The sequence below is a fragment of the Emydura macquarii genome, unplaced genomic scaffold (genome assembly GCF_026122565.2).
Source record: "Emydura macquarii macquarii isolate MOO-44397 ecotype Brisbane River unplaced genomic scaffold, CSIRO-AGI_Emac_v2 contig_2422, whole genome shotgun sequence".
NCBI lineage: Eukaryota > Metazoa > Chordata > Testudines > Chelidae > Emydura > Emydura macquarii.
Window position 1 is genome coordinate 32909492 of NW_027132559.1, and position 23902 is coordinate 32933393.

General features: G+C 44.1%; 1 protein-coding gene across 1 annotated transcript; it reads left to right on the forward strand.

Moving 5' to 3' along the window:
* Positions 1–1373: 1373 nt before the first annotated feature.
* LRRD1 (leucine rich repeats and death domain containing 1) lies at positions 1374–22325 on the forward strand. Its single transcript, XM_067561853.1, has 5 exons — positions 1374–3656; positions 12022–12220; positions 16930–17091; positions 21660–21780; positions 22024–22325. The coding sequence occupies exons 1-5, from the start codon at positions 1374–1376 to the stop codon at positions 22202–22204; spliced, it is 2946 nt and encodes a 981-aa protein (XP_067417954.1). The 3' UTR covers positions 22205–22325.
* Positions 22326–23902: the final 1577 nt, after the last annotated feature.

Below are 23902 nucleotides of genomic sequence, written 5' to 3' on the forward strand. Positions count from 1 at the left end.
AGGTGGAAGTGCTGACCTTATGACTTTTAATTCAGTTGTTAGAATATTCACCTAGGATGTGGCAGACACAAATTCAGTTGCCTTCTGTAACTGGGAAAGGGAGGGGAAGGAATTTGAACAGAGGTTTCCCAGAAGAGTGCTTTAACCACTTAACTATGGGATATTCTGACATGAGGCTCCTGTAGTCTCTCCTGTTGAAGCTGTTCCACTGTGGATAAATCCAAATAGTCACTGTAAGACTATAAGATGAGCATGAGAATGATTCGGTAGCCTGGTGGTTAGGGCACCCAACTGATCCATTCCCCCTTGCTCAAATGAATGCTTTTTTTCCCCCTTAGGTTTATAAGTCACGCTAAGACTTTGGCAAGAGAGAGACATCCGGATGCATATGGAGAGGCAACATTATGCATACTTAGAGGCAAAAATATAGGCACCTAGGGAATATTTAACCCTAAAAAGTTAGGCACTGAGTGAGTTTAAGTGTCTACAGCAGTTGGTTGAAGTATTGTGAATCACAGTGGAGCCTAAAACTGGGATTTAAGCACCTATACCCCACACTTAAGTGCCCAAGTCTGGGGTGTAGGATCCTGAATCCTTTTGTGAGTCTCACGCTCAGTTACTTGAAGATCACTTTATGTGATGTATCCATATGCATCCTTACATATGTACATTAAGGATAGTATATAAAAAATTTCTCATGTACATCAAGAGACTCTGATTAGAGCTTTTATGGTAAATATTTGGCAAAGATTTTCAAAAATAGGAGCTTAAAATTAAGCTCCTAAATTTATATTTAGACACCTTAATAAGTTTCTGGGACCCATTGGATGTGCATTATTTTTAACATTAGGCCACTTGTGTGCTTAAATATGGATTTAGAAGCCTAAAATTAGCCTCCTATTTAAAAAAAAAATCTTGGCCTTTATTACTTTCCATATTATTTGTCAGTCTCAATGTTTTTATCTAATTACTTTGTAAAAACAAAGGGAAATCCAAGTTCCCTCTCAACTTAATCCCAGGATTTGGTGACATCATGGAAACCCACACAGCAAATACAGAATCACAAACAACTCTATATTTTTCTGTTACTCTAGTCAAGAAAACCTAGATGACAAAGTACTATGCTAAAGAAATGATGAGCATCAGAATTAAAGCCAAATCCAGTTTTCCCAATTTCCCAGTTGACAGTTTGCCCAAGTAAATAGATGGTGCACATTTACATAAAAAATCTAGATTATTATAAAATTCTGTTATAATCACTAGTTCAGTCTCTTAATGTTAAAGAACATATTGCTTCACACACTTTACACACTTACAATTTTCCAGTTTCTGAAGAGATACTGGAAAGGAATCAATGAACCATCCATCCCACGATGTCTGAAAATTTATCAACAAACGGGAAGGAGGAGGATGAAGTCACAGCTGGCAATACTGAAGGACTGAACAAAATCCCTAAAGAGGTTTCTGAAAGTGATGGTAGAAAAGACTCATTACAATCAATAGAGAATCTTGAAATGGCTGAAAAATCATCAGCAACAAGGTCTCTTGAAAAGAAAGATGAACTCATAACTGGCCTAAATACCAAAGGACTGAAAGGAATTCCACATGAAGTTCTTGAAGCAGATGCCAGTAAAGATATTTTACAAACATTTGAGATTCTTAAAATGACTGAAGGATTATCAACAAGTATGTCACCTGAAAAAGAGGATGTTGAAAATACAGCTGATCTTAATGATGGAATGATGGAACTCCCCCAAGAAGTTTTTGAAACAGATGCCAAAAGAGGCACATTACAATCTGTGGAAAACTTTGAAATAGCTGAAGTATTCTCAACAAGTGAATTGCCTGAAAAAAAGAGTGATGAATTCCCAGCTGTTCTAAATGCTGAAGGGCTGATGGAAATCCCTCAAAAGGTCTCTGAAAGAGATGTGGAAAAAGACATGTTACACTCACTAGAAAATCTTGACGTGTCTCAAAAATTGTCAACAAGTATGTTACAGGAAACAAGGGATGATGAAATCACAACTGATCTAAATGCTGAAGAACTAAACCAAATCCCTCAAGAACTTGTTGAAGGAGATGCCAAAAGCAATCAATTACAGTCAGTAGTGAATCCTGAAATAGGTGAAAAGATCTCAACACATATATTGCCTCAAGTAAAACATGAGGAATTCATGGTTAATCTACATGCTAAAGGACTAAGAGAAATCCCGCAAGTAGTTTTTGAAATCCAAACTTTAAAATATTTGTATTTAAACAACAACGAAATAAAAACTTTACATAAAAATCTAGGTAATCTGACAAACCTGGAGATATTATTCATTGAAAGAAATGGATTGATAGCATTGCCACCTGAAATTTCCCTACTTCACAAACTGAGAGTTTTGAACATCAGTCACAACCAGTTATCATGTCTCCCTAAAGAGTTATCAACACTTGTAAATATTAAGCAGCTTTTTGTCAGTCACAATAACATCGAAGAATTCCCAGCTGCCTTGGAAAGCCTTGAAACCTTGGAACTTTTAGATCTTTCTGTGAATAATCTGAAAACGTTGCCAGAAAACATGGTTAGCATGAAAAACTTGCGTGTACTCAACCTTGATTCCAATCAGATCTTAATATTTCCAAAGGTCCTCTGCTACCTTCCAAATCTAATCAAACTCAGCATTTCAGGGAACCTGATTCAGAGTTTACCTAAGGACATTAAAGAGCTCAGGAGCCTACAAGCACTTTCAATGAATCACAACAAGCTGATATTTTTACCTGTGCAACTTTTTCAGCTGACACAACTACAAAAACTCAGGTTGGATGATAACAAATTGAAAGTTCTTTCAGACAAAGTTGAGAATTTGCAAGAACTTAGAGTTCTTAGTCTTGCCAACAATTTATTCAAAAACATTACAGAGAATCTTTGCAATTGTACAATGCTGGAACGTCTTATTCTTTGTGGCAATCAGGTAACTCAACTTCCTAATAGGATGCACAGACTTAAACATTTAAGGGAACTTGATTTAAGTAGAAATCAAATGGACAAACTAGATGAACAGATATCACGTATTAAAGACCTCTCAATTATAGAAGCTTCTGGAAATGCATTAACTTGCATTCCTGTTGAAATAAAAAATTGCATACAGATAACTAAAGTTGACTTGAGCTATAACAAACTTTCTCAGTTTCCAGTTGGACTGTGTGCACTGGTTGGTCTTAAAATCTTAAACCTCAGTGGAAACTATATTTCAGAAATAATAACTGAAATTTCTTTTATTGAAAATTTGGAGCATCTAGAATTAAGTAGAAACAAACTGTCCTCTTTTTCTGCACACTTGTGCAGACTTACAAAACTAATTTACTTAGATTTAAGTGAAAATGAAATAAATAGCATTCCAAAAATGGTATCTAATATGAAATACCTCCAGGTACTTCTCTTATACCACAACAAATTGGTCTCATTTCCCAGAGAACTGTGTGATTTAAAGAGTCTACAGACACTTGATCTTTCAGAAAATCAAATACAGTACATTCCCTCAGATATTTGTAATCTGCAAGTGATCAAAGATTTAAATTTGTCAAGCAGTCAATTAGTATCTTTTCCATCTGAAATATGTCATCTTTCATCACTGGAGAAACTCAAGTTGTGCCAAATAAATGGGTTAAAGGTAAGAGAATATTGTTTTGTTAGGCAAAAAAAATCCTAGTTGTCATACAAATTGCTGTACTGAAAATTATTAATAGAATTTTTCATAAGGGTTTTAAAAGGTTTTTGTAATGCACCTACAGTTAGCAAAGAATAGAAACAGTTTGTAAAGGGGCTAAATGTAATATAAATGTAATTAGCTACTGACTGAAAATGTCCTTTGTAACATTTTGGTTATAAATTATTTAAAATATTCTCAGTAATGCAAAGTTGTATATACTGTCCTTTCAATAATTTTTTTTTATAAAGATCAGGTCTGATTCTGACCTCACAATTATGTAACTCAGGAATCTCCTCTCAGTTTGTCATTTTGATAAAAACAGAATCAGGTTGATCAACAGTTGTCTAAATATATTCTTCTCCTTTTGCACCTGCAATGTGGATTCATGGGCTTTCTATCCTGATGAATATTGACAGGCAAAATGAGCAATCAGAATTTTGCAAATAATCCCATCTCCAAGAATCTTCTGTGTGACAGGAACAAAATCTTACAACTTCTATTCTCTGTGTCAGAATTTAGAGAATAACAATATTTCTCACTGAAGTCTCACTCATTTCAGTAAGGACAGTTATACAGGATATTTTACTTATTTAAAATAGATAAAATTGCCTCAGACTTCTACAGTTTAATTTACTGGACTACTTGTTTCTTTTGTGATAAGGAACAGAAAACAAGGTTACTTACCAGTAACTGATGTTCTTCGAGATGTGTTGCTCATGTCCATTCCACTATAGGTGTGTGCACACCTCCATGCACGGTTACCCGGAACTTTTTTCCCCTTAGCAGATCCCGTAGGGCCGACTCCGGTGCCCCCTGGAGCCGCGCGCACATGCCGCGGTATATGAGGCACTGCTGGCCCTACACCCCCTCTGTCCCTTCTTTTTGCCAACTCTGGCAGCGGGGACTGGGGATGGGTTGTGGAATGGACATGAGCAACACATCTTGAAGAACATCAGTTACTGGTAAGTAACCTTGTTTTCTTCTTCGAGTGCTTGCTCATGTCCATTCCACTATAGGTGACTAACAAGCAATACCTTGGAGGTGGGTAGGAGTTACCGGTGAGCTGCCCTCAGCGCCACTCTGCCAGATCCCGCGTCCTCTCTCACCTGCTGAACGATGGTGTAATGGGACATGAAGGTATGCACTGGTGACCAGGTGGCAGCTTTGCAGATGTCCTGCAGGGGCACTTTCTCCAGGAAGGCTGTAAATGAGGCTTGAGCTCTGGTTGACTGCTCTCTGATGGGTCCCAGAAGCGGCACCCTCGCCTGCTCGTAACAGAACTTGATGCAAGATGTAATCCATGAGGAGATGCGCTGGGTTGAGACAGGTGAGCCTTTCATCCAGTCAGCCACTGTGACAAAGAGCTGCGTCGATTTCCGGAACGGCTTTGTACGCTCGATGTAGAAGGCCAAGGCTTGTCTCATGTCTAGCGAATGCCATCTTCTCTCTTCCTCTGAGCTGGTTTGGGAAAAAACATGAGGAGAAAAATATCTTGATTACAATTAAATTGGGAAATCACCTTGGGCAGGAAGGCTGGATGCGGCCTCAACTGCACCTTATCCTTATAGAATACTGTATAAGGGGGCTCCGAGGTCAAGGCCGTAATCTCGGAGACCCTCCTAGCTGAGGTAATGGCCACCAGGAAAGTTATCTTCCATGAAAGCATGACCAGAGGGCATGGAGCCATGGGTTCAAAGGGGGGCCCTGTGAGTCTCGAGAGGATCAGGTTGAGATCCCAGGGAGGCACCGGGTCACAGACCTGTGGATAAAGCCTCTCCACCCCCTTGAGGAACCTGACCAATATGGGATCGGAGAACAGGGATCTCCTCTCTAGTGACTGATGGAAGGCCGAAATGGCCGCCAGGTGAACCTTCAGCGGGGTCAGCACCAGACCCTGGAGCTTTAGTTGGAGCAGGTACTCCAGGATCGCCTATACAGGCGAGAGGCTGGGCGGAATACCCCGGGACTCCACCCAAGAGGTAAACTGTTTCCACTTAGCCCGATACATGACCTGTGTAGAAGGCTTCCTGCTGCCAAGCAGGACTTATTGGACCTGCAGTGAGCAGGCTCTCTCTCCCTCTGTCAGCCACAGAGCCTCCAGGCCATGAAGTGCAGGGAGTCCAGGTCTGGGTGCAACAGGCGACCATGGTCCTGGGAGAGAAGGTCGTGTCACCTCGGGAGCTCCAGGGGTGGGACGATCGAGAGGTCCAGCAGTATGCTGAACCAGTGCTGTCTCGGCCAGGCCGGAGCGATGAGTATAACGTTTGTCCTGTCCCTCTTTATTTTCAGCAGGACCTTGGGCAGGAGCGGAATGGGCGGGAACGCGTACATGAGGGTTCCCGTCCAGTCGATGAGGAACGCATTGGAAATCAACCCAGTCTCGCGACCCCGGAGTGGGCAGAACCTCGGGCACTTCGTGTTCCAGGTCGATGCGAATAGATCCAGTTGGGGAATGCCCCTCTTCTGGAAGATCATAGCCACCGCCTCTGGGTGCAATGACCAGTCGCGGCAGGGTAGAAACGACTTGCTGAGGCGATCTGCCTCATCGTTCCTCACTCCCAGGAGGTCAGAGGCAGACAAGTGGAAGTCGTGCCTCACGGCAAAGTCCCACAGACAGGTAGCTTCCTCGCAGAGGGCTGAGGAACATGCTCTCCCCTGCCTGTTTATGTAGAACATGGCTGCGGTGTTGTCCGTCAGCACCTGTGCCACTCTGCCTGTCAGGAAACAGAGGAACACCTTGCACACTAGGCGAATGGCCTTCAGCTCCTTCATATTGATGTGCAGGCGCCTCTCCTCCCCTGACCAGAGCCCCTGAGTGCCTAGGTTCGCGCTGATGTGGGCTCCCCATCCTACATCCGAAGTGTCAGAAATTAAGGTGACTGATGAGACCAGCTCCCTGAACACAATGCCCTTCATCATTGCCCTGGGAGTCCACCACCTGTTCAAGGAGGCTAAGATGGGCAGGGGAACTGTGACCACCTGGTTCAATGGGTGTCTGCTTGGCACATATACCAAGGCCAACCATGCCTGAAGTGGTCTGAGCCTCATGCGACCTAGTATCACTACGTACGTGCAGGCTGCCATGTGGCAGCTGTAGGCAATGCCAGGCTGTTGTCGTGGGGCATCAGTGCAGCTGGGAGATGATAGAGACCATCGCCTCGAAACGTGGCTGAGGCAGGAAGGCTCTGGCTTGGGAAGCATCCAGGGTGGCCCCAATGAATTCTATTAATTGCACTGGGGTCAGTGTGGACTTTTGCTCATTTATGAGCAGTCCCAGCCTGCTGCACGTGGAGCAAGTGAGGATCACGCTCTCCTGCACTTGGGACCTGGACCTGGACCTGCCCCATATCAGCCAATCGTCTAGGTAAGGAAAAATGTGCACACCCTTTCGTCTCAAGTGGGCAGTCACTACTGCCATGCACTTGGTGAACACCCTTGGAGCCGAAGATAGGCCAAAGGGTAGGGCTGTAAACTGGTAGTGCGAGCCAGCCACCGTAAACGAAGGAAACGCCTGTGGCTGGGGATGATAGACAAGTGAAAGTGTGCATCCTTGAGGTCGAGGGCGGCATACCAGTCTCCTGGATCCAGGGAAGAGACTATGGAAGCTAGGGAGGCCATGTGAAACCTGTGTCATTTGACATATTTGTTGAGATGATATCGGTCTAATATGGGTCTCAGTCCCCCCTTCGCCTTGGGGATGAGGAAGTACCTCAAATAGAACCCCTTCTGCCTTGAGGGACCATTTCCACTGCTCCTATGTTGAGGAGAGTGTCCACCTCCTTCAAGAGGAGTTGCTCGTGAGAGGGGTCCCTGAAGAGGGACGGAGGGAGAGGGTTGTGTGTGGGGGGGTAGATGTCTCAGGGGGCTATGCCCTACAGCTTACTATCCCAAGGACCCAACGGTCTGAAGTGATCTGTTTAACCTGTTTAGGAGGGGGTGGGGCTGATCCAGAAGAGCAGTTGGGGCACCACCCTCGGGTGCACCATCAAAATTTTCTGCTCTGGTTGTCCGACCTCCTGGAAGGCCCTTGCTGGGGAGCTGAGGATGAGCTGGGGGGCTGATTTCTCCTTCTAAACCCCCTATTCCTATACTATTCCTTTAGGGTCGAAAAGGCCTGGGCAGAGACCTTGGCTGCCTCTGTGCCTGGGGCCGTGACTGACACCTGGAAGCCTGGGGCGTGTACAGGCTAGGAAGCAAAGCGTGGCCCTGGAGTCCTTCAGACCTTGCAGCTTCACATCAGTCTGCTCGGAGAATAGGGCCGACCCATCAAAGGGGAGGTCCTGAATTGACTGCTGCACCTCCTGGGACAGGCCTGAGGATTGCAGCCACGAGCACCTTCTCATGGAGATGGTGGAGGCTATGGCCCTGCCTGCCAAGTCAGCAGCATCACAGGACATCTGGAGTGCTGCCCTAGCCACCATGGCTCCTTCCTCCATGATGGTGTTAAAGTCTGCGGCCTGGTCCTGGGGCAGGGCCTCAGTGAACCACCTGAGGGAGTCCCACAAGTTGAAATTATATCTCCCCAGGAGGGCCTGATGGTTGGCAATCCTGAACTGCAAGCTTGCCGTGCAATAAACCTTTCTCCCAAACAAATCCAGCTTTTTGTTGTCTTTGTTCTTGGAAGTGGACCCTGGCTGACCTTGCCTGTCACGCTGGTTAGCCGCATCTATCACCAGGGTTCCCAGGGCAGGGTGAGTGAACAGGTACTCAAACCCTTTGGCCAGGACGTAATACTTTCCCTTGGCCACCTTTGATGTGGGGGCGACTGAGGAAGGGGTTTGCCACAGGGCATTTACAATTTTAAGGACCCTTTCGTGGACTGGGAGAGCCACTCTCGCTGGGGCAGCTGCCGCTAGCACATTAAAGAGGCTATCTTTGACCTCTTCTAATTCTTTCACCTCCAGCCCCAAGTTGGAGGCCACCTTCTTCAGCAGCTCCTGGTGTGCCCTGAAATCCTCCAGTGGCGCCGAGTGGTCTCGGGAGACTGCCTCGTGCGATGAGGAGGAAAAAGGCTGCCGAGGTGCATCCTAGGGGTGCGCCCCCTCTGGGCGAAGGGCTGCATCTGCTGGGGGTCCCTCCATGGGGTCTGATTCCTCGTCCGAGGAGTGGTGTCTATGGGTACCCTGCTGTGCCAGAGGCACAGGCTTCACCCCTGATGACAGAATGGATTGGGGCCCCAGCCCCATCTGGATAACCCATGGGGCCCAATAAGGCCATTGCTGGAGCCATTGACCCTGGGGCCAACTTGGGGCTGACTGCACCACAGGCTGTGATGCTTTGTGCGGGCGTCGGCTTTCCCCTCAGGAGACCCCGAGTCACTGGTGCCGTGCACGTCCTCTGTCCCAGGCGTTCTTCCGTGCCTCTGACCTGGAGGACGATGAGGACTGCCTCCGTCGCTGCGAACAGTGCCAACGAACGGAGGTGCGCTCCGAAGAGCTAGAAGTACTGGAGCACCATCTTGGTACCGATGACTTCTGCTGCCGCTTGCTGTGCAGTCCTGCAGACCTTTTCGGTGACTAAGGTTTATGCGGCTCCGAGCTCCTCGGTGCCGAACCGGACTCCGGTGACCGGGTTCCGCGTTGTGGACTGTGTGGTGCCGGGTCCTGTGATGGCAACCGGGTTCTGAACCATGTGGGTGCGAGCGAACTCCTCGGGGCTGAGGAACTTGGACGGGAGCTGTCCGAGCGCTGCCTGGCAGACCTCGACCAGTGCTGCCTCCTGGCCTGCGCTGCCTCCAGTGCCGGGGATCGACGTCGGCTCCTAGAGGGAGACGCCGCGTCCTGAGTTGAAGCAGGCCGGCTCGATGCCACCGATCTGGAGCAACTGCTGGGGGATCGTCTCTGCTCTACCCCCAGTGACCGTCTTCCTCCCCATACCAGGGATCTCCACCACCCTTCAGGGGGACGCAACATGGGTTTTCCCCATGACACCAGCCCCTTCTCCCTCGGCGGGAGGGGTGGGGGGGGGCGGAGGTGGCATAGGCAAGGCCAACAAGGCTCTTGCTGCCTGAAAATCCTCTGGTGTCGACGGCGTCGGCAAGGGACTTTCCAACTCCCAGAAGTCGGGGGAGGCTCCCTGATCAGAGATGCAAGCACTGGAGAAGACTCAACAGGCCGGGTCTAGTGCATCTCTGTACTTGACCCTGCCCAGACCGACGGCCCTGGGGGGTGTCCACAGTCCACATGCTGCTTCTTCCTCTTCGGCACCGATGATGTTGCGCGGTGCCGAGGTGGAGCGGGCTGGCTCGGATGCCGGGCGGAGCACTGCCTCTATCAGCAGGGCTTTTAACCGGATCTCTTGGTCCTTCTGAGTCCTCAGTTTAAAAGCCCTGCAGATCTTGCACTTTTGTTTTCTGTGTGCCTCCCCCAAGCACTTAAGGCAGTGGTCGTGCGGGTTGCTGAGCAGGAAGGTCTTCCCTCAGGAGGCACACGGCTTGAATCCCGGTGGCCAGGGCATAGCCCGGCCGTTCTGAGTCCCCGCAGGGACTTGCCTTATCTCTAACTACTCTTTTTAACAACATTTAACAACTACTTCACTAACTAAACTACTTAGGTATCTTATAGATCTATAAGATGCCTCTGTGTTACCTATTTTCTGTATTACTGCATCTGAAGAAGAGAGCTGAAGTCTCTTGAAAGCTTACATCTGCAAATATGAAATTTGTTAGTCTTTAAAGTGCCACAGAACTCTCGTTGTTTCTGCTGTATACAGACTAACACGGCTACCCCTCTGGAACTAAACTACTTAGAATAACAAACAAGTTCAAAGAAGGGGAATAGTACTTGCTGAGAGTAAGGCTCGTTCCAGCAACTGTCATTGGCGGAAAGAAGGGACTGAGGGGGCATAGGGCCGGCAGTGCCTCATATACAGCGGCATGTATGCGGGGCTCCAGGGGGCACCAGAGCCGGCCCTACGGGATCTGCTAAGGGGAAAAAAGTTCCAGGAACCGTGCACGGAGGCATGCACTCACCTGTAGTGGAATGGACATGAGCAAGCACTCGAAGAAGAACAAAGACAGATTTTTGAGAGGAGAATTTCTATCTCCTCTTCAGACTAAAATGGCAAATGAGCAGTTGTCCTGAAGAGAAGTTAGCATTGTGACACTCTACCTCCAATGAAAATTGAAACAAACACTTACTGTTTCTGAAGCAATCCCTTCCTTCTCATAATCCCGTGTAAGGACACACAATCGTCTGCTGAAAGACTGTCGGAGTTTACTCATAAAGGAATATTGGCTATTTTAATCTTTCTTGCCACCAAAACTTGCTGAATCAGCATTTCAACATTGATTTCTTACAGGGAGCTTTCTTCTGATAATATCAAGTGCATATAACTAAGGCCCTACTTGAATTGCATGATGATTGTCAAAAAATGGTGGCTGAGTTGCGGACAAGTCATGGAAAATTGTGGAAAAGTAATAAAAGACCTTATTATTTGTGGTAATAAAGTCCATTATTACTTTTATTTTTGCGATTTTCTGCTGTCAGCTGCCTGGGGCTGACAATGGGGGTTCCTGCTGTTGGCTGCCTGTGGCTGATAGTGGCCACCTGAGGCTGACAGCCAGACTCCTGCTCTCAGCCCTGGGGTGGCCCTACCTCCCATTGTCAGCCCCATACATGGTAGGGCTCCCGCTGTCAAAATTGCAGTGAAGCCTAATATTGCAGAATCTGCAATTTCCACAATATCTCAAATTAAGTAGGGTCTTATATATAATTTCTGTAATGAGCCTATATCCTTCACTTGCAGGGGAATAGATTTAGTGATCTAATAAGTCTGTTCCATCTTCAACTAATATGGTAACCTGATACATCTGAGAGCAATTAGCTCTGTCAGAGGAAAAAAAAAGAAAAGAAAATTCATTCCCATTGACTGTCCCACTGCTGTAAAAGGAAAAACAAAGACGAAAAGTAAATATTTCCTTTAATTCTGACTGCAAAACAAATGAGAGAGAATGTGTTTTTCAGTTTCTTTAAAGAAGGCAAAATCTCTTCTTTAATTACATTAATAATGATCAAAGGATTTTTTCTCCCTTCAGTTCCAGCAATGCAGACACTGTCCCATAATACAATTATCATCATAGAATAAAATAGTATATCTATCAATCTAGAGAAAATTCTTCTGCAGGATCCTATGTCTGGCATGAAAATTCTTATTGGAAAACAAATCAGTATCCATCAGAATGGAATATTATGAGTTTTTATTGGTGGAACTGACTTATAAAACATTTTATAAGTAAGAAAAATTACCTTTTCAGCTTTTTATGCAAGAAAATACTGTCATTTATTAAATGTGAGTAAATGTAGCAATTATTTTATCTATTTCCCAGTTAACTAAACTTCCAGAGGAGCTATCTAAACTGACTTGCCTCAGAGAGCTGGATATATCTCACAATGCATTAAAAGAAATTCCAGAAGGCATAGGGGAACTGAAACATTTGGTCAGTTTAACTGCAAATAATAATTACATTAATCAGCTTCCCAAATCTGTTACATCACTGAGTGATCTCCAACAACTTAATCTAAGTGGTATGTATCAGGTGAAATGCAAGCATAAAAATATTGAGCCAGTAGAGTCCATAAATATATTTATGAAGTGAACAGATTGAAAGAGAGATGAAAATGCAGCTTTCTATTTTTCATGTATACTGCAGTATCTTTGGTGCCTTCATACTGTAGAACGGGCTGGCCGAATTTACTGACCTCTCATAACTCCCCTCCCCCGGTGGGCAGAATCCTTTAACCCCACCACCCTGCCACAGGGCAGAAGCTCTGAGCTCCTCACCCCAGTCTGATAGGCAGAGAATGGGGGAGGAGGGAATAGGGGGCTCCACAAGCTGCACTTTAACTGTAAAAGCCATAGTTTGGTCACCCCACTATAGACCCTCTCTCAAGTTTAGCATCTCCTAGCGTGTCTGTTGCATGGACCTAACTGTGTGGAATTGCAGACATGATCTGATTTTACAACCATATGAATGTGAAACTATTAAAAGCATGAGACATGTGAGATGGTAGATATTAAGTATTAATAGTTATTCTAGGTAGCTTCCAGTCAGTTGCAGAGTTGATTTTTTTTTTTTCTTGGTGGGAGGAATTCCTATTTGTGGATAATATTACTGGGTTCCAAAATGAGCTGTCTGCCTTTATACTGACAGTGTAATAGATCAGCCCCCATTCCCCCCCACTGCGTGTCATCCCCGGATGCTGTATTGCTGTGCTTTTTGAACCTTGACTATCGCTTTCTTGTTTTGTGCTTAAACATTTGCTAATAAAACGTTTTAATCTTGTGGGGACAAACATTTACTTGAGATTCAGCTGTACTTGCTCAGTGGAGCTTGGATCCACAAGGCACCTAACCCTCAGGCTTAGGTGCTTAAATCTCATTTATAGGCACCACTGTAATCCACCAGACTCCTGCTTGGCTGCCACTTAATCTCATCTGCACCTTAGGTTTTGCAATGAACGTTTCCTAGGTGCTTATGTTTTTGCCTCTGGGCATGCATAGTACTGCATCATTCTAGGCATCTGGAATACCTATCTCTCGCCTAAGCCCCAGGCTAATTCATGAAGTGGGGGGAGATAGGCTCCCCTCTGCCTAAGATTAGATCTACTCTACAGAGTTAGGTCGACATAAGGCAGTTTACATTGACCTAACTAGTTCTTTCCATCTGCACTTAGTGAGATGACTGCAATCATCTCATTTGGTTGTGGGCCTTCACTACAGTTTTCCATACATTTGTTACCTAAAGACTAAGCTGCTGTAATGTGCTCTGTGGTACATTTTAAAACCACGGGGAAGCTGAAACTAGTGAAGAATGTGACTGCACAAACGTAAGTAAAATTTAATCCCATGAATAAGGAACACCTATGCCCTGTACTAGACATGTATTGGGTTTTGAATGGATGTTCTTTTTAACCTATTAAGCCTTGAATGGTTTTGAATCTAGTTACATGAGAAATAATTTCTCATTGAATATTGCTGTACTTACAGTAAAAAAAAAAAAAAAGCTCTCAAGATGCAGTTCTACCCCACTCCTGCTTTCCTGATTTAAATGTGAGAGACTGTGACAGAATTATTTTCATGAACATTTCTTAACTCTGGAACTTGGGGTAGAACCCACAAAGGAATTTAGGCATTGCAACATTGAACCTCACAGTGTCTAACTTTTAGGCACCTAGAAAATCATAGGAATAACATTGTGATACACACAGCCTGAATTAGGCACCTAAGCTCTTCTACAATCAATGGGCAGAGACAGGCATCTGTGAATGCAATCCTCAAAGTGAGCAGCCCAGGCAAGGAGCTGCCTAACCTAGCCATGGGAGATGTCAATGAGAGCGGTGTGCACTAATCCCCATCCCTCTCTCAGAAATAGGTGCCTAAATCCAGGCTGCATGTAGACACGTATCTCTGCTCGTAATCTGCAGCTGGGCACCACTTTCCTGGAGTCAGACAGCTGCAGTGCCTAAAGTATTTCTTGTGGGAATGAGTTCAGTGTCTGCCTGACTCTGTCTGACACAAAAAAGCTAGAGGAAAAAGCATCAGTGGTGCCCGCCTTATAACTTTTAAGACCAGTAGTTATAGCACTAACCTGGGATGTGGGAGGCCTAGTTCAATTCACCTCTCTCTGCCATAGGGGAGAAAGGATCTGAACTGGCATCTCCCATGAGAGTTGCTCTAACCACTGAGCTATGAAATAATTTGATGGGGGTGGCTAGAGTTGCCAACCCTTTAGGATTGTCCTGGAGTCTCTAAGAATTAAAGATTATGTCATGTGATGAAATCTCCAGGAATACGTCCAACCAAAATTGGCGATCTGGAGAGGGGGCTCCCTCAGTCTCTCCTATTGAAGCTGTTCTGCTGTGGACAGAAAAGTGACTGGCGCAGGGGGAATAGAATTAGGAGTCTCCTGCCGCTTAGGGCGGTAATCTGACCACTGGGTTACAGAGTGTCTGTCTAGGTTACTTGCTCTAACCCTCTTTAAGTATTTATCCACAGTAGAACAGTCCTGGGGAAGGAGACAAAGGGGGAGAGAATGATTTTAATCCAGTGGTTAACGCGCCCTCTAGTCCTGGGCTAAAATTTATTATGTGGGCAGCACCACCTCCTCTGGCGGGATTTTGAATGGGCCTTGATCCAGAAAGTGTGCTCAGAAGGTGCCTACCAGATTGGGCTGCTCGTGCAATTTAAGTGGCCAAATGCCTGTCTTTCCCCAGTTTGTGAATTTGCTCTAGAGCGTAGGTGGGAGATAGGCATCTGGATGCCCCAGAAGAAGGGAGCAGTGCATGAGCTGCAAGGTCTAAAATTTAAGCACTTAGGGAACTTTTACAACAGAAAGCTAGGCACTGAGTGTATTTAGGCACTACAGGGTTAGGCAGCAGCCACAGAGGAGTTTTGTGGATCACTGTAGTGCTGCACACAGGAACTTAGGTGCCTCAGTTGCTTTGTGGATCCACCCTTGCTTCCTCCACTTGGATTCACAAAGTCTTGATTTCTTAACCTACTGGGTGTGCTGGGGTGCTTGGTGTGGCAGTGGGCTGAATGACATAGCCTGATTCTTATGATTATTACTATGGTGTGCAAATATATTCATAAGAAGTTGTAGAAACAGCTTGTTATATAATAGATAAAACTATTTTATTTTGCTGTTATGGTTAACTTTTATAAAGCTACCAGAGCTATATATGGTAGCTTTGTATAAATCTTAGTAAATATTCTAACCAAATAGTAATAGTTAAATATCTGATGATTATAAAAGTACTTAAGGATATTCAGCCCGATACCCAATATTATTTTGCTTTTATGTACAACTTACAGCTTTGATGCCTTAAGTGGATCTTTATTATTACACTGGACTATTAGTTCTTCTGGGTTAGGGTTGCTCACCTTTGCAATGTACTCTATAGCTAGACTGAGACGTTTCTTGAGAAACTTCACCATCAAGTGAAGAGAGGACTCCAGAGGGTTCAAGAATCATGTATATTCATAATATTTTATTTTGTTTCATAGTTCAATGCTTTATAATAAAAATAGATTATTTTAAATGTATTAACTGGTAATTGTTTTCTTTAAGGAAAATTTAATCTGTAATTTTTTTATTGTACAGTATATATAAATAGATATTTTATCTTAAAATCAGATGACAGTCCAGCTGAGAGTTAAGTTCTATTGAAGCTAAACTCTGGTGCTCTACCACCTCTGAAATATCCTATTTCAGAGATTCTGAAAGAGAAAAACAAAACAAAAAATATAGAATAAGTTTAAAAATATAAGTTTACTTTTCTATGCTTGAGGGGAAAATAATTAAATCTACTCTCCGTTATCTTTCAGTTGAACACAAAACCTCAAAGCATCTCAGCCACCTGCAGTGTGGTGTAGTTCAGATTGTAAAGGAATGTGGCAGTTTGCTTTGAAGTTCTCTCCCCCAAGTGTCCCAGTTGAGTGAAGGTTGTGCATCTCTTCCTGCCCTCCACTGTGCTTTACAGTCAGCTTAGAAGTACTGATTTGGAAGTTATTTAAATGTTCCCTGATTACCATTATATAAATGATTTTCCTTTTACTTACACCAGTGTTACTCAGGAATAATCTATTCGAAATTTCTTCCTCTTTCTTTGCTCTGATCATGTTACTCTTCTCTTCACGTCTCTTCGTTGGCATTCCCTATCCTTCTGCACTGAATTCAAATTTCTTCTTTTTATCCTCAAGCCCCTGTTCAACTTCTCTCCTACTTGCTTTTCTGCTTCATTATTGTTCCCCTGTATGCCTCCTTTTACAATTCTCCTCTCTTTCTGTGCTCCTCTTGACTCCTTTGTATTATTCACTTTTCTTCACTCCTTTTCTTCCATTGGAACAGTCTCCTTTTTCTTATGCCTCTACTAATTGATCTCCATTTCTTCCTTCAATCTCTCCTTCCATTTTCTCCATAAATACGAACAATGATTTTTGTAGGATTCCCCCTCTACTTCAAACTTTTGCAAGCCCCAGATGTATTATTTGTGTCTGGACCCTTCTAGTTTGTACTTGAACCGTGAGCCTGATCCAAAGCCTATTGAAGTCAATGGAAAGATTTCCTATTATTGCAAACTCCTTGAGGCAGGGACTCTTTGCGCACAGCTGAGCTCACTATCAGAATCAACGGATAATATTTTTAAAGGACTTTCATTGCTTTGTTACTCAAGTACTGAAATTCTTTAGATTAATAAAATACAAATATAATTAACTATTTGTATTTTGTCAGGAAATCAATTAATATGTTTGCCAAGTGGTCTCCATCATCTTCAGTCACTGAAGGATATAAATTTTGATGAAAATCCTCTGATTAGACCTCCACAGGAAGTCTGTAAAGGAAAACAACTATATACCATTGTACGCTACCTGGAGAGTGCTGATGAAAGAGATGGTATGTTAAGAACAAGTATATTATAAAGCAATATCCTGGAAAATGTGCTGTTTAAAAGTTAAAGATAGCTTACTGTAGCAGGCATTAGAAATCCATTGTTTTGTTAATTTAAGAAGTCAGGTTTAGTATTTGTCATGTTTTCCCTCGCCTCCCCATCTTAATGCTTATGGTTAGTGGTAACAGTACTTAAATTACAATTTACAGTCTCCCTAATTTTATAAGGATCAAATAATGATGTCATGTGGTGTCTGCTCTATAGCTCCTCCTTCTGTCCAAACCATGGCACTGCAAGGACTCCCTGCCTCAGTTTCTCCCCAAGCATCATCAATAAGTTCAATGAGGCTTTATGTAAAGAACAGAGGGATCTAGTTTATTAACTACATTTATAACAAGAATACAAACAACCCTACATCTCAGAATCTGAGGTGGAAGAGAGAATCAGTCTTAGTTTATCTGCTCTCACCTGAATCCACTGCTCCCCTCCATCCAGACCCTTTCCCATCAGGGTTCTCTTGCCTCAGGTACCTTCCCTGGAATCAGACCTCTTGCTGCTACCTAGGGAGAATCCTTCCCTGGAGCCTGTGGTCTGCAAAGATCTGTCAACTGCACTTATTCTCCAGGGCAGCATGTAATTCATGTGGGGCTAGGCTTCCTGCCACTGTTTGAGAGACCCATTCACTGAGACCAGGCCTTCCTGGAGGCCCACAAACTTCATCTCTTTCCTTAGGAATCTCCTCTCTCTAGGAGCACACCTTGTAGTCTACCTTTTCTGGTGAGCTCTCCTTCAAGTTCCATGTCCCTAGGAGGTCATATTCTAGACTCTTTGGCCTGGATCCACAAAGGGACTTAAGTGCTGCAATGGCCAGAATTGCAACACCTAACTTTTAGGTCCCTAAAAATCATAGCAACAAAACTTCCATCCACAAAGCCTGAGTTAGACACCTTGGTTGCCTCGAAATGGGATCTGCAAAAGCCAGCATGCTACACGGGGAGCTGCCTAAGTTAGCCAATGGGAAATGCTGATGACAGGGGTATGTCATAAGCCCCACCCCACTCTTGGGGACAGGAACCTACGTCCAGGCTGCAGGGGGTTTCTATCTCTGCTTAGTGAAACGTAAATGGGAACCTGCTGCCAGGAGTCAGGCAACTGAGGTGCCTACGGTATTTCTTTCAGGAATGAGTTAGGTGCCTGCTTCACTCCACACAAACTGGCTGGAGGAGGAAAAGGGAGTGGCAATGCCTAACTGACAGGCAGGCACAGGAATAAATATTTTACCGCTTTTGGAGGGGCACGTTCTGTTTTGCCACCATGGCCCTAGGGCTGGAGGAACTCGCTCTCTCCCCTGCAACCACACTGGGGACCTTGTGCTCTCCACTCCTACTCACCCCACTGCAGAGTACCCCGTGCTCCCACCATCACTGGGGCCCCCATATTTCTCCCTCTACTGACCTCTTCCTTGCCTGCCCCACCCCAGAGCCATTGCCTGCTACTATTGGTTAGGAGGATTGTCACGCCCTATCATCTCAGCTGCTGATTGGTGGAGGCAGAGAAGGGGATGGGATAGGTGAGTTACAGAGAATGCCCAAGCTCCTGGAGGAAGGGATCTGGCCGCCCAGCATTGCAGCAGCTCCCGACCCAACCCTGGAGCCGGAGGAGATTGCTCTCCTTGTGGCCCGGTGGTTTGCCTGGAGGTGTTCTGTGCCCCTGCCAATTATTGGTTCCTTACCCCTGCTTAGCCCCTCTTGTGCACACCACTGGGCTAACTGAGTTATCAGTTAACAGGGGTTAGAGCACTCACTTGTAATGTGGGAGACCCGGGTTAAATGCCAGAGGGAGAGAAAGGATTTGAATGGGAGTCTCCTACCTCACAGTAGAGTGCTCTAACCACTGACCTAGGGGATATTCTGATGCAGGTGCTCCCTCACTCTGTACTTTACGTGCCTCAGCACCTTTATTGATCTGGACCGTCCTGTCTCTATGAACCTACTTCTCCCCCGCTGAGCCCAGGTAATCCCTTTCAGGCTCATTAGGTAATTAACTGCCAACCAGCCACCTACATAGCTAATTATGTCCAGTCTGGGTTAACTCATTCTCCTTTACAGGAGTCTGTCACAAGTAGCCTGGGCCCTGGCTGTCTGTAATGGGCCAGCCCCCCATGACAGGGAATAACTTTACAAGGTTTTTAAAGAGACTTGCATAAAATTATTCTTGATACTCAGTAACAAAAAAAGTGGTTAAAAGGGAGTTAAGTCTGCTTAGCTGTGCCTAGTACCCTTCCAAAATAGAAGTTGACAGCCAAAACCAGAAACCTGGATCCAGGAAATAACACTCAAACAAAAACATAGAAACCAGGAAATGCACAGTTAGCATCATTATGCCCCCTTCTTCCCTTAACTCTAACCCTCTGGAGATAGTGACAGGCACTAGGAATAAAGTAGTACCTCACCCTCCCTAACACTACCAGCCATTTTCTCTGCCCCTTTACAACTCCAAATCTGCACACCTGTTCATACTTTCCCATGGGCCCTTACTATGCTCTGTACAATACCATTGGTCCAGGCAGTAGTAGTAGTAGGTTAACAGATATCATCCTGGATAAGACTAAGTGAGTGGTATGGTAATGTGATCTCCCTATATGTATACTTTGGGGCAGGGATCAGATGAGTTTAAAAAATTGTGTAGTGTAGAAATCACAACTTTAACTCTGCATTTCCTGATTTTCTAATGTGTGTGTTTCATTTGGTTGAATGTATTTCCTGGATCTCACAGGTTTCTGGCTGCTAATTTCCACATTGTGGAAGGGTAACAGGCAAAGCTAGGTAGCCTTATCTCCTCTTTAACAAAGTTTTTTGTTAGTGTGTTCCATTGGTTTTTGAGAAATTGGTGGTACTGAGGGGCTGCTGAGGGTGCTTCCTGGGCATACCTCATTGCCTCTCAGCTTCCAGCTATCCACACTTTCTGACCCCTCCATGCTCCTTGTGGAATTAGAGAGGAGATGGGGAGATGGCAAGTTGGTAGGCAGGGTTTTGAATAGAGCTGGTCAAAAATTTGTCCTCTGAATGATTTTCTGACCCCCCAAAAAAAGATAAAATTTCAGTTTTGTATGTTGTTCTTCCCGCCCCCCCTCCCCCTCCCAAAATCATATTATCTTCCAGGAAACTCTGGAAGGTTCTTGTCAATTTCACTTTCTGCCAATGAAATTGAAAAAAGCTTTCCCAGAGGATTGCCAGAGTTAGAGCCCCAGACACTCTGCCTCCCTCCCAGCTCCAGCAGCCTAACAGGTATAGAGCCTCTCTGCCTTCTCCCAGAAGTAGGAAAGGATTCCCATTTTTGGCCAGCTCCAATTTTGATAAATGTATCTATCAGCAGGAGACATCACCAAGAGGGATGGGGAGAAATAGCCGGAGTCTATCCTTAGAGCCCTCATTAAATTCCATACCCCACATTGGCTGCACTCTTTGTCCCCAGGAGTGGGTGATAGGGAGTTCCAGAACTCTTTCCCCTAAGGAAGGAGAAAGAGGATCTCACAAATGCTTTAGGCTTACACTTGGATACTAAAGGAGAATTGCAGAGGTATATACTGTCCAGTTCATCTCAATGGAGTTTTCTCCTTCCTTGTTGGTGTCAGTCCTGTCTGTGCTGTGCATGAAGCATGGCCATTCTGAACTACTTATCCTGGTCTCAGCATTATTTGCCTGTACCAAACCTGCCTATTCTGTGCTCCTTATCCCTGTGCATGTATTGTATATTTTTGACATGTACTGAACCATCATTTTTAAAACAAGTCATTTTGCTGAGGCTATATCTTGGGAATCCCTTAATCAAAGGACCCAAAATTTGCAGCACAGAATACCATGCACCCTGATGTGGTATATCTATTTTCAGGCTAATCTGATGATGCACATGGATTTCAGAGCAGTTTGAATTAGTACATAAAAGGTGTGTGAACTGCCTCATTCATTCCTATGTTTTTCCCCAACTCAGTGAGAAAACCTCATTGCCATAAATACAGCCTGAAACAATTAAGATGCACGAACTTCTCCATTCATCTCACTGGTGTAATTTGTTCTCCATTCTTAGCAGTGTGTACCAGTGGTATGCACCATGCCTATTTATTCTCAACTCCCCACATTTTAGTGCTGAGTGCCTGTGCCATACTCTGAGCCTACCCAGCTGCAGTGCTGTATCCCTGTGGAATGCACCAAGACTAACTATTCTTGACTCCTTATCTTAGTGCTGTGTGTCTGTGCCATTCCCTGTGTCAGATACATCTCTGCTCCTCATCCTGATCTGAGTGCTTTGTGTGTGTTCTCCCTTTTCTCCCCCTGCCAGTTGTCAGCTCTCTGCTATGGTCATAATACTGTGTGTCTGTGCCATACCCAGAACCTGCATTTTCAGTCCTGCACCCTCTCACTGCTGCATGTCTCTGCAACAACCAGAGTCTTGTAGCAGATAAGTGGAATCCACAACTGAGAAGTTGAATAATTGTAAAAATGATGAATGTTAGATAAATTATATCAATGTCATTCGATAAAGCATAATACTTGTGATTTGTTTATATTCAAAGGGAAAATTTTGCAGAAGATATTAAAGATAATTGCTGGGAATGTTTCCTTTGAAAATTTTGAATTTTTCTGCCAGAAACTGCAATTTAATAATGCTGAAATTAAATCTTTCGAAAATAACAGGTTAGTTACACATAAAAACTTACAAAATAGTCTTATTCTTAGTGTAATTTAGTTTCTGTTACTGTTTTTATGCCATGGAATAAACAGTTGTTATAGTGATATAATCAAAATATATACACATATACTATCAAAAGACTATATATAGCATGTGCAGTATAGTATAGTACATTTTGAGAATCAGCTATTTAAGTCTTTGACTTTCTCAAATATCTTCTCAGTAGCATTTTTATTTTTTCTGTTTAGGTCTCTTGTATTGGAAGAGAAAATCCTCCAAGCATTGGAACGCTGGAAAAGCGAAAACCAAGCTCTAACTCCTGCTGAAATGATAGATCAGTTGATCAGAGTACTAACAATGACAGGCATGCATTACCTGACCAACAAAGTGAAAGCTTTAAAACTCTATACACAGTCAGTAAAATTCTGAATAGCTGATACACAAAAAAGCATTTTTATTTGTGAACAAGATGAAAGTTTGTGCTATAATTATCTGTTTCTGAAAATATTATCACTTTGAGTGTACCATAAATTGAGAGACTGAATGGTTAGTCTGTTGTTAGAAGTTGGTTTGTAATTCTTCATCAGTCTTTTCAAAATTTCTTGAGTCCAAAAACTCCCCCCACAACCACTCAAACTCCAATGCCTTCTTTTTCTTGATTTCTGGAGTGGGAAAGAAGCATTTTATAACAAACTAAAAAAATACATTATCTGCTTACAGTGCACATAAAATATGAAATCAAAAAAGTAATGAATTTTTACTTAAAATGGAAAATTCTTTGTTCGCCATTTTAATAGGTTATTTAGAACAAACTTTAGAATGGATATGTAGTTATATAGTTTTATCAGTGCTTAAAGTCTGTTCATGTAGGTGGGAAAAAAGCCCAAAAACCAGTTTTGCCTGGAAGCAGCATACCCACACACACTGGTATGGGAGCCAGGAATTATACATAAACCTCAATAGAAAATTGGGAGATATGGTAGTAGTGCGAGGCCGGAAGCCTATGAAATAGCCCTGCATCCCAAGCCGTGAATCAGCTGGCATAGGTCATCTGTGGGTTTTCTTTGCTGTGTAGAGATACCCATATGCGTCCATCTCAGCACAGTGCCCTGACATAAACAAATCACTATATTTGTTTACATCCATTGTCATATACGCTGCTGTACAAGCAGACACACACTGTTCCCATTGCACCATGAGAAATTGAGCACTAACAGTTTTGAAAACTGTTCTCAGACTTTGCCTGAAGCAGCAGAGCCATGAAAAAGATGGCAGGAACTCAGAATTAGATACAGTTACTGAAATAGTCTTTGGTAAACAGTGTCACCTGAACACCACTACTGGCTTCGTGTGTGTGCACACACTGCTTGATGATACTGTGTGCTGCTCATACTTGTAGCGAGGTACAGCATGGGGAGCATATTTCTGGATATGCAGGGCTCAAAGTGAGGAACAATATGGCACATAGGCCATGAAATACCTGGAATTTTCAGAACAAACTATGCTAATTAACCACTGTACTAAGCCCTGCACAACTTCCCCTTATTTTATTAATTTCAGTACGGAAATTTGAGTACATTTTCAACATGATTATTGCCAGTTCTTTGAGTGGCTCTGCATATGCCCATTTATTTGTATTGCACTGCCTGGTGGGACCTGACAGTAGAACCTTCTCCAACCAGTGCCTGTTGGAGCACATGTGCACCTCCTCTCTCCTCAGTGTTTTTGAATGTTCTGAGAAGGCTGTATAAGGGTGCACCCTCTACCGCCTCAGTTTCTTCAACATGCTTCACCAGATGAAAGAGAACTGCCCCAGTCCTTTGGATCCGGGGGTTTTCTTCAGTTATAGTGCTTTGTTATACCTGTTATTAGTATATAGATGGCTTAACATAGTTTTATAAAGCAGTTCCGTTTGTGATGGTGGAACTGCAGAATAATAATAAGAAGAAGCTGATCTTTTAAGAGATGTGCTTTGTGCCCCGCTGTCTTCCTGTCAGGAAACTGGGTCACAGGCAATCAGGTCTAATGGTCAGAGCAGGGGTCAGGCCTACTGGTTGGAGTCCGAATGCCAAAGCCCAAGGTCAAAACAGAGTCCGAGCCAGGGATCGGAGCTGAAGGTCAGAATTG

Bases quoted from the DNA above. Each gene is read 5' to 3' on its own strand.
- LRRD1 (XM_067561853.1), top strand. From the start codon at position 1,374: ATGTCTGAAAATTTATCAACAAACGGGAAGGAGGAGGATGAAGTCACA. The intron at 3,657-12,021 runs GTAAGAGAATAT...TCTATTTCCCAG, and splicing joins GCCAAATAAATGGGTTAAAG to TTAACTAAACTTCCAGAGGA. The intron at 12,221-16,929 runs GTATGTATCAGG...GTATTTTGTCAG, and splicing joins CCAACAACTTAATCTAAGTG to GAAATCAATTAATATGTTTG.